Raw genomic sequence first — 12,188 nt, forward strand, 5'->3', positions numbered from 1 at the left:
TTTTTTAGGGTGATATTGACAAAAAGCAGAACTATGATTATGGAATATCCTTCTTTAGTCAAACGATTTCAGAAAATTCAACGAAAACTGGAGCTCAACTTAAATATGGGATGAAGTTATATAGTTATTCTGGATATATTTACGATGGTGACTACAAAAAGATTTCTGCAAACATTCATCTTGATCAGTAAGTATAAGAATCTGTTAATCTGAAAAGTTATTTAGCAACGCCTCCAAATTATTGTTGATCCTATTTTCAGCGTCTGTCAGAAACTTTTGTAATTTATAACTTTCCACTTCTGAATCGTGTATACTTTTATTATCAAAATTGGGGGCTTTTAAATAGAATATGTTCGAATATTGACAATGTATCACCTACAGTTTCTTCATTTTTTATAGTTAAATTTAAAGAATTGAGAGATTTCCAAAGATTTTGGCCATATCTTGGGAACCGTTTATAGTACAGTTCATATATATATATATATATATATATATATATATATATATATATATATATATATATATATATATATATATATATATAAACGGTTCCCGAGATATGGCCGAGAGCCATTCTTATTGGGACACCCGGTACATATGGTTAGTAGGTTAGTAGATGATGATAAGATCATTAAAATGTATGAAAAATAATTAAAAATATATAACTAGGGATGTGTTATCAAAATTAAAACAGAATTGACATTTGATATATAAAATAAAGACTCTGACAATGTTTTTTCACAATTGGCTTTAACACTATATATATGTTCTAGAATAAGGGACATTGTATTCTCACTGTACTTATGTAATCAGCTTAACGATAAAGCAATAGATTTCGAAATCAACTGGGATTCAAACAGAAACGCTAATCAGAAAGTAATGGTATCTGCAACTTACAAGAAACAGGCAGCGTTCGATTATACTGCTAACTTTATTGTGACATACCCAGGTCGCGGTATAAAAGGAGACTATTCATTTTTATTAGATGGTAAGTGAATACATTAAAACCTATCTAGAAGGCAAATAGCAAAGGAAACTAATCTAAATTTACAACTAGTTGTAAAGTTTGTTACTAAAATATATTTTTGTTACTATGGAAGTTCATTATTATTATTGGACGACACTCGTCGAGCATTGGAGGTGAAAGAAAAAACCTATGACAGTGATGACAGTGGAACTATCAAACTTCAAACTATAGAATCAAATTCATCAATTGACTAACATTATATCATTTTATTTATTGCGAAACCTGACTTAATTAGCAAACTTTGCTTATCACCGAGAAAGAGTAGTGTTTTACGTAAAAAACATTCACCATTACTTCGTGGTGATATGCGGACATACACCGATTAGAGTCTGAATATATGAGAATGTAATAAATCATTTTGTCTTTTATCAAAGTATGGATATACCTCAAACAGAATCTTAATGTAACAAGGGCTGAAACAAACCATATCTTTCAATTAAATAATATAAAAATCTATTGAAGAGATAGTATCATATCACTCCGCTGTCCAGGATGTGATTTTATAAAAATTTGAGTGTAGATTTGGAGTTATCTCAAAACTTTGTGAATTAAAATTTTCTTTTCTTCTTAATAATATCCAGGAAAAAAATTTGCTGTTAAATCGGGTGATTTAATTGCAACACGTCATGAAATAATCCTAGTATTAAATTTATGTTGCAAATACTTTCTAATTTCACATTCATTGTGAATTGTGAAATTAATTCCCAATCAAGTTGTGAATACTTATTTCTTATTAAGTTTTCATAAATACAGCACAGACCTATGATGTAGTTACTTGAATATCCCGTTAAAATAAATTTCTTGGAGATATTGAGACCGTACAGCAATGACCAGGTGATTATTCTCCAGAGATCAATATCTTACGACGAAAAGATTATGTTGTGCTACATCAAACACGTAAATTTATCCATAAACAATATGTTATCTATGAAAATTAGCTTTCGTTTCAGTTTTTGTAATTTCAATTTCAAAAAATTCCGTTTGTTATTATCCTCGGGGCATAGTTGATTGTATTTTAAAACATTAGTAACCAGTTCCAAAATATTCGGAGCGGTTATCATTAACGTTAATTTATTTTGAGTTTGTTTCCTTTAGACTACGGAAAAAATAATAAATTGATTCTTTGCTGATAGAAATCAACATTATTATGGGATATTTTAACGCCAAAACCAAAAGTTAATTAGAGACGAACTTGTAATAGGGGAGTTTGAATATGGGAACAGAAATAACAGAGGAAACGGAATGATGGACTACTTGGAAGAATAACAACTCTGGACATGGACGCAATAATGATACCAAATATGAAATCGACAGTATTCTCACAACACTAAATCGATCACTAAAGTCTTATCGGTGCTGAACCATTTCACAACAACCACAAAATAAGAATAAAATCAAAATAGAAAATATTCTAAGCAGAAAAATTAATTTTTCCTTAGTCCTTACATCTAAAATATGTACCAGTACTTAATCAAACAAATTATTTGTAGTTTTATTAGAATTTATAAAATAGAGCTATAAATTTTACTTAAATTATTTAGGTTTTTTTATCATTCATAGCTTTTTCGTTTTTATGAATGTGAATGTAAAAAATGGGAAAATGAAGAAGCCTATCACTTCATTTACATACCTCGTGTCCTATAAATAATCAAATTATAAATTGGTTCTGAATGCCGAATCATAACTAAACTAATTTCATCCCAAAAATTATGAAGTTTAATTACAATAGACATGAAATTCTACCATGTGAAATGATAACATTGTTTTTTCAAAAAACCAATAATCAGTTTCTTGCCACGAAATTGGTTATATTACATAAGATACTCGATGTAAGATAGTAAAACCTCAATTTTTGAGATGTTTCATCGAAATACATAATAAAATAAAGAATATTTTATTTGGAATAACGAAGTAAAACTGGAAAGTGTGGGAGTCTCGAAATAGTCTACAGCAATTGAGTAAAACTGAAAATTCCATAAACCAAATTAAACCAACTATTTTCCTCGCATAATAATAATCAAAATATAAGCCTTATTGTTAATGTAATCAGTTTTAGAATCTTGATCTAACTGTCTGAAACACTGACTTTGTTCTCATGTAAGTGTTAACATAAGTATTTATGTGATGATGCTTCTCATTTTCAGTATTAATCAATAGCGGTTAAACCCACGAAATTCACATTTTGAATATTATCAGAAAATAAAATGCTTTTTGTTAAATATAGGAACAGTGAATGTTTTGGAAAAACATAGAGGAAGATTAAATTTAATTTTATCGTGTTTTTCCACAATAATTCAATTATTTTTTTAGGAAAACGTTTGAAAACTCTAGTTAGTCTTTCTTGGGATGTAGAAAAAACGTTTGCTATTGATTTGGATGTAATATACGAATATAATCAGAAACTTTTCTTCGAAATTGCTTCGGAACTAAAGACACCTTTTGATAACTGGAAGGTTACACAATTGCAAGGAAGGTGAGTAATATTGATTATTCAATTGAGGATTCAATTCACTAATTTGGGTAGACGGAAAGAATTAAGATATTTCAATTAATATCCCTATATTGTAGAAGCATGAAAACAAATTTAAAATATGTAGATTCAATGGTATTTTATAATTGCACCGAAATCATACTTCAAACTTTCATATATTGAAACAAACATCTAGAATGTTTAAAATACTAATTTGCAAGTGATTGTTGCACACATGTTTTTATATCAATATAGTATTTTCAATTCCTCTTAATTATTTGATACACTCAAAAAAGTGAGAGGATATACTAAACATAGTACAGTCAAGAAAACATCGAGAGTTGATTAATTGAAAAATTTTATTCATTCATTCAAGTGTGTACTTATTTGTACTGTACTGGCCAAAAGAATATGAAAAGTGGAAAAAGAACAAGAATCATATAATGGAGACTATATGACAGAGAGAAGTGAAAATTGGATTGGAGTGAACATCTCATCAATCTTACGGAGTTCGTGGACAAGAGATCTACCACTTCTCTCAAACCACCAATGAAGTAGTTTCGAATTATAGACCCAAAATAAAATAACTACTTCAAGCAACTTTGAAGAGCGGACTCAAATAATGGATAATTCGTTGATATATATATACAGTGCTTTTCAGATAAAAGTATCCACCTTTAATAACTTTTGTAATACTGGTATTTAGAAAAAATCCAAAAACACGTCAATTTATGTTGGAAGGGGCAAGCATTATGGCTTATTTAAACTTACTGGAAAAGCCACCCCCTCACCCCTAGCAGCATCCCCTTTATTTTTTTAAATTACTTTTCATATTTTTTATGTAAAATTTGGATACTCCTCTTTGAGCTGATTTCAAAAATGTATAATACTTGTAGGTTAAAGTGGTTAGTTTATGAGATAAACAATTTTTCTTTTAAGAGCATAAATTTTACTTATTATTTACTTTCACCTTATTTGCCTGTACTAAAATGGGTTGTACAACAGTGCAAACTCTTTAATCTTTTTTACTGTGCTATTTATTATGAAGTTACAATAAGTGTTCAAAATGAGTACCATTCACTTCTATACAATGTTATAATCTATTTTGAAATGCCTCTCTGACATTGCTTAATACGGCTGGATTTAATTGTCGACATTCATTTTCTATCCTCTCTCGTAAATCATCCAGAGATTCTGGTTGGGTAGCATAAACTTTTGTTTTTAAATACCCCCATAAAAAGAAGTCTAGGGGTGTTAAATCCGGTGACCTAGGTGGCCACTCCATCATCTGCCCCCTTCTACCTATCCAACGAGCGGGGAATGTTTCGTTTAAAAATTGTCGGACAGGCATAGCATAGTGTGGGGGAGCTCCGTCTTGTTGAAATACCAGTAAATCTTCGGAAAGGTTATCATCATTTTCTATTATTGTTGTAATACGTGGGTCAACCCCTTCCCTGAGTAACTCAAGATATGATTCACCATTTAAATTTCCGTTGATGAAGAAAGGTCCGACAATGTGGTCACCTAGGATACCACACCAAACGTTTAACTTTTGGGGATGTTGTGTATGGAATTCACGCATAATATGTGGATCACTTTCAGCCCAATATCTACAATTATGCCTACTTACTAAGCCATTTAATGACCATGAGCATTCATCAGAAAAGCAAATATTGTTTAACAATTGTGGATTGTTATTGATAATTTGCGTTATTGATTCGCAAAACTCTAGACGACGATCAAAATCATCTTCATTCAACTCGTGCACCAACTTAACTTTGTATGGGTGGTACTTGAATTTATGTAGAACTCGGAAAACTGTAGAAGATGAAACACCGATCGCTCTACTTGTTGTACAACCCATTTTAGTACAGGCAAATAAGGTGAAAGTAAATAATAAGTAAAATTTGTGCTCTTAAAAGAAAAATTGTTTATCTCATAAACTAACCACTTTAACCTACAAGTATTATACATTTTTGAAATCAGCTCAAAGAGGAGTAAAATTTTACATAAAAAATATGAAAAGTAATTTAAAAAAATAAAGGGGATGCTGCTAGGGGTGAGGGGGTGGCTTTTCCAGTAAGTTTAAATAAGCCATAATACTTGCCCCTTCCAACATAAATTGACGTGTTTTTGGATTTTTTCTAAATACCAGTATTACAAAAGTTATTAAAGGTGGATACTTTTATCTGAAAAGCACAGTATATATATATATATATATATATATATATATATATATATATATATATATATATATATATATATATAAATATTTCTATGATCCACTTTAAAAGCGTGAAAATATATACCAGATAAACCAACTGAAACTGGAAATCAGATCAAAAATTTCTGTATATTTGACTTCTCGTTCATCGGATTTATGATGTTGCCCTTATACTTTAAATCACAGACATTTTCACAAGCTGGACTTTATACATTCTATGGTATTCAAAAAAGGTGGTCTTTTAACATTTTTAGACAAAAATAGTAACCTATCTTTCAAATTGTCAGCATGCGGTACAGTTTTCACTAGAGAAAAGTATGCTTTCAAAACATTTAAAATCGGAGATACCCTTAAAAAATTCCACCCAAAAAGTTTATGATAATCATACTATTGTAATTAAGAATAAAAAAGCTCTTTCAACTACAGAAATATCAAAAAATGGACTGGTAAAATCAATTGCTTGATGTGAAGTCAAAATTCGTCTGGGAATACAATACAGTCGTAAAATTTATTACTACTGAATAAACTAGTGATATATCAGACTATTCTCTCAATCACAATTATTTGGAAAAATTTACATACCTGGGTGAACTTTATATTCCAAACAAATAATCCAATATTAAAATTTATAATTTTCTATATATTCTAGTTTAGAACATTTGGATCACATGTACTATCTGTATGGAATAGTATCTTGGGAAAGACGCCAAAGGATAGAAATGAATATTTTTGGAAACTATACATCAAATGACAAAGAGTTTATGTGTAAATATAGTTGTTCCGTTGCGAGCACTGTGGACCGCGTACCAAATGTAAATACAACTATAAGTCACCTGCAAAATGGAACTCATTTTAACACAGATATCACTTTAATGGTACGTAAACAGAAGTTTTTCAGAATAAGAAAGCACTGTCCAGTTGTATAGAGAACTAGCACATTTTTGAGTATATAATGGTAAAACAACGATTAACTGAATAAATATATTCTCGATGGTATAATTTTAATTTAGCAGGAAATGATGTAACATCGTTAACAAGTTGATCGAATCATGCCCAAATTCATATCAAACAAGCAGCGATTGGAGAGAACCAGTATTCTAAGCAAAATCTTTAATGTTTCTCATATTATTTGCTTCGGTTGGAAAGGCAAATTTTTTTAAAAACTACTATTCTATCTTGTATTAATGTTATAAATAAATCTTTCAATTCTCCAACATATAGGCATTTATAAAATGAATTATTATTTATGTTTGTGTGTTGCATGATATTTAAGAATTTATTGTCTGCGTTGCTTGAAGTGATGTGATGGATTATGTAGGGACGTAGTGAAGTGGATTTTTATTTATATATTTATTCATGGTCTGGTTGAGTTTTTATGTCAATTGAATTCGCCCTTTTGATCATGTATATGTATATATAGATTTGGGGTCTGTATACACTAGACCCACAGGATCTATTGGGTTCCAATTTCTTGCTGCGGTATTGGAGAACCTAGTGTTTACAGCTAATCCATAAATCCTACTCCTTTTAAAAAGTTTAGAATGTGGGATGGCTTCAATTTCCAGAGATCTTCATCTTCTATTTCAAGCGATTCCAGGTTTCGTTCTCTGTGCAACAAAATCTACACGCCGGATTATCTGCTAGATCTTGCGTCTTCAGGTGTATGTTGAGGTGACAGTTCCAAATAGAGCTATTCGTATTCGTAGATTGTTCTTACCTAGGTTGATACATTCAGCAGATCTACTCTGGTTATGATTTCCCAGAAGAGTCTTTGTCTTATCCCCTATAGGTTGTCCCAATAATTGGTTTTGTTCCTATCTACTTTTTTTTCTAGTGCTTTTTCCATTGTTCTGTAGCTGATACCACAGAAGGGCTCGGTTCCCCACTTTAGCGAGCTTATCAGCTTTTTCATTTCCCCTCGCTCCGGTGTGTCCCGGAATCCATTGTAGGGTAATTTTATTTTTCTTGCCTAGGTCGTTTAATTTTTCTAGGCAATCCCAAACGAGTTTGGATTTTATAATATTGGAGCTTAGATCTCTAATAGCTGCGTAATTATCGGACAGGATGATGATATCTTGTTCGCGATAGTTCCTCTCTAGATTGAACGAAACACATTTTTCAATTGCATAAATTTTTGCTTGAAAAATGCTTGGTGCGCTGCCCAGACATTCAGAGTGTTTGGTTCGGGGCCCGTACACTCCTATTCCAATTCCGACTGCTGTTTTTGATCCGTCCTTATACCATTTAATGGCATTTCTGTTCATTTCTTGTATGGTGTTTTGATACCACTTGTTTTTACAGTTTATTATTGAGAAAGTTCCTTTCAAAGCTAAACTTTTTCGGTGCAGTGTCCTAAGGCATGTCCCAGGGTTAGTCATTATGATCATGTTGCGGTTGTTCTTTCGATGCACAGAATTGGTATGGTTTCATACTTTTTATGCATTTGGTTTCATTCTTTTATGATTGTTTAGTTGATTGTTATATCTCGTTCTCGATAATTTTGTTGTTAAGTGCTGTTTGTTTCCATTCTGAATTCTTCTCTTTTAATGTGTAACATTCTTTATTTGTTGATTCTGAGTCCTATGTATATTTTAAATTCTTATATTATTTTTAGTAGTTTATTGTATGTTTCGTATTTTGTTAATGTTATTATGATTATTATCCCATTTTTTAATGATATTTCGCAACATCCAAGTAAAATTTACCTTCGCTCAACTTCCATTTTAGTATAATCCTGATTTCGTTATTGGTTTGGAAAGTAGATGGAAAATAGATGAGGACAACATATATACTAACATAACTGGAACAGTCAGGTCTCAAAGCCCATTCAAAGGTTTCAAGAGTGGTCTCTTTGTAAGCAAAATTATGATAAAAGATAGTAATTATATAAGAGGAGCAGCACAATTGGACCTGGATCATAATCAAGTAGATTTAGATATGGAAGGGAAATTCATAAGACTTTCGGACTGCATGCTAGTAATAAATGCAACAACAATCAAAGATAATTACCAGTTAAGATTTATTATCTCTTCAGCTAAACGTAACTTTGTTTCCTTAATCACATATCCTACAGGAGGGTTAGGTGGTGAAATATTGCTTTCCGTTAACAGCATTACCGATTTTGATGTTAAATTGCATTTAGCTACACCGGTAGAATTTTTGCAAGATGTCATTATAGTTGCAAAGTTGAAGCCACATGGGGTAAGTAATTTTTGAATTTTAGACTATCGTTGTTTTGTTTACATTTAAAGGCTTTGTTTAGCAATAATCTTTATCTTTCAATGATTTCACCAGCTGATCAATTAATTTTAACTGAAACTATATACAATGTTGGGTCCAAAAATAACCTTTCAACCTTTTTGTAATAAGAAAAATTAATTTTTCCTTAGTCCTTACATCGTGAATATGTAACAGTACTTAGTACTTATATCTTTTTCGTTTTTATGAATGTGAACCATTTCTAAAAATTCTTTTTCGTGTGTTAGATACCGTTTCAAGAATTTTTTAATCTTTATAAATGAATTCATGTTTTATTTTTCTGTATCGTACTGATGACCCTTTAGTGTATTTTCTAAATATTGAGATTAGTACAAGGCACTTGATATATAATATTAATTCTTTTGTTTTTTGGTATTTTACATTTCAATTTAGTGAAATATTTGGTCCTTTATGACTTTATTAATATATTTATTGAAATAATTTGATAGTTGTTGGGAAAGTCCTTGTATAAATGGTAAGGGAAAAGGTTTTATGTTTTGATGTTTCGTTTCTGTTTTGTTTTTCAATTGATTGTACTGTCTGTTTATCCTCTTCTTGAATATGTTGTTTATCATTTTTTCTGAATAATTATTTTCTTTCAATGCCGTTTTGGTTTTTGGAATAGCTTAACATCTAAATTCGGGATTTGAAAGTTGGATAGATCTATTAGTCACACTTATTATCTCTGATCCTTTTTATTTATGTTTTCAATTCGATTTTTTGGTACGGTAGTAATGTAATCATCTACATATCGGATATCAGATGGAATATCTATATCAAGTTTGCTAAGTTTTCTCAAAATCTTCAATTACTAATTGTGCTATAACACTTGAAATGGAAGTTCCCATAGCACAACCATCAATTTGTTTGTATATTTCATTTTCATATTTGAAGTACGTTGTTGTTAGTGTGAGTTCTATAGCTTTTATAAATTCGTTTCGAAGTATTTCTGTATATTTTTCAGTTTTGTCCCATTTTTTATCAATATATTTTTCACAATGACAATAGGAAAATCTGTAGATGAGGAAACCACATCTAACGAAATAAATACATATTCGTTGGAAATTCTTATATTTTAATTTTTTCTCTGAAATGTTTCTAATGTAGTATTTGTTTTGGTATAATATTTTTTTCGAAATATTTTTCAAATAATTAGACAATGGGGTAAGAGGAGTTTTAATACTTGAAACAATCAGTCGAAAGGGAATGTGCAGCTTTGGTGAACCATATATTTTAGGGGTAATTCCCAATGCAATTTTCTACTTTTTGCATCTGATGGCGAAATAAATAGTTGTTCTTCCCAAGACCTAATTATATAATTATTTTGTTTTTGATAAGGATTCGTGAGGTCTTGTTTAGTTTACATACAAAAAAATTAAACAAGACACTACGAATTCTACGATTAATAAAATTTTGGTCTTGATCTTGATCTTGATGTAACATTATATAAAATTAACAATAACAGAATGGTATACGAAACCAACTTGGTCATATTTGGACTTCTATTCATGATAAACAGACACTAGAATCCATTAAAAAAACACAACAGAAACGAAATATTACAACATAAAACATTTTTTCCTACCATATGTACAAGGACTTTCCCAACAACTATCAAATTATTTTGATAAATATATTAGTATAAGTCATAAAAAACATAACCTGTTGATTAATATAAATACGTAAATTGTCAGTGTCAATATCGTATTTTGATAAAGATTTAAAGAAAAGTTGAAACATCAAATTTTATCTTTCTTCCAAAAATTATTTGAAAAACTAGGTTTAAAACAAGAGACCTAAAATCAAGAACATTTAGATACATTAATATATCAAAAGGTCGAAGAAATATATATATATATATATATATATATATATATATATATTTATTTATTTTCGAAACACCCTTTTCAGGCAGATTTCCGGTTAGGATGGAACTTTTTATTACTAGGATTCTCTGGAGTATGGCATTACGCTAATGCTGTAGATTTCGACTACTCTTACAAGATTTATACTCCCATCGAAGGTTTTGAAGAAAACGGTATCGTCGCAAAACTTATATTCAACGAAGGCTTAGACTTCGAATTTTCCTCTAAGTTTTCCTACTATAAGGTATGTATATTGTACTGTAAGTATTTCAACGTCTATGTGAAGTGCAACAGGAATTTATAACGTATCGTGTATTCGTATACATTTCTATTGTAAATAAAATATTGGGTACAAATAGATAGTTAACTTTTCCAAATATCAAAAATTGTTGCTGAAAAAATATGGTACAAAGTGCATGTTAATATTTTGTAAATTTATTTTGAAAATCATCTATAACTATAACTACTCCTTAGTTTATGATCCAAAAACAGCAAATGTTCAAATTTGGGGTCGAGTAGGAGTATGATGATATTCAGTGATTATTAATTTTTGCAATTGTACATTGATAAAGAATCCTCACAAGAAATACATTACCTGTATGACAATTGTACGATACGATTTACTTCTGTTTAAGCGTTATACATATTTGTACAATGGCGTATGAAGCTAGTGTATAGTGGTAGAATTATTTCAAAAGATCAAATTATTCTCTTCATTTGTTAGAGCAATACAAAAAATCTGAAAATAGAAAACAATCTAAAATCGACAATATGTTGTCGAAGTAGACCTGAAATTCCAAACATTCTAAGACAATTTGAAGAAACAGGATATAAAGGAGGAAGAAGTTAATGCAATAAGCTTTTGTAGCAGAAAACAAATACCAACAAAAAACTATTTAAGGAAATTTTTTTTCCAAGAGTCTCTTTTTCATGAATAACAGACAATAGAAATAAAAAGCCGATTATATCTACACCCATTCAAAAGCAATATAGGTTATTCCTATATTGCCCTGTATTTCAAGCTGAATCAATCTATTTAAAATTAATTATCGAAATCGTTACAGAAAATATTGATTATCGATATTTTTTTTGTGTTGTTTGTTTTGGAATTTTGTTATTTTATTATTTGGATCTGTGATCACTCTTAGAAAGCTGAAATTTAGGTAGTGCTAATGGTCCAAGTTTTCCAATTAGCATTTGTGAGTTAGTAAAATTCATTTCCTGGAGAAAAAAATATCAGTTTGGTATCAGACACCAGTTGCTGAATTTGTTGTACAACATTGGGATACGCCCATATCTATACGAAAAGACGTTTTCATTTGTTTGTGATTCTTGTGAATCGAT

The 12,188-nt window shown here is 30.1% G+C and overlaps 1 protein-coding gene across 1 annotated transcript in view; it reads left to right on the plus strand.

Annotated features, from left to right (window-relative positions):
• The window catches only part of LOC130901518 (uncharacterized), a 136,176-nt gene that overhangs the window by 34,364 nt on the left and 89,624 nt on the right, over window positions 1-12,188 (plus strand). The window contains exons 18-23 of the mRNA XM_057812967.1: window positions 9-187; window positions 774-988; window positions 3,338-3,500; window positions 6,371-6,596; window positions 8,449-8,922; window positions 10,891-11,088. Of these exons, the coding sequence (XP_057668950.1) occupies window positions 9-187; window positions 774-988; window positions 3,338-3,500; window positions 6,371-6,596; window positions 8,449-8,922; window positions 10,891-11,088 (1,455 nt within the window). The remainder of the gene's footprint in view (window positions 1-8; window positions 188-773; window positions 989-3,337; window positions 3,501-6,370; window positions 6,597-8,448; window positions 8,923-10,890; window positions 11,089-12,188) is intronic.

The sequence above is a fragment of the Diorhabda carinulata genome, chromosome 1 (assembly GCF_026250575.1).
Source record: "Diorhabda carinulata isolate Delta chromosome 1, icDioCari1.1, whole genome shotgun sequence".
In the NCBI taxonomy this organism is placed as follows: Eukaryota; Metazoa; Arthropoda; class Insecta; order Coleoptera; family Chrysomelidae; genus Diorhabda; species Diorhabda carinulata.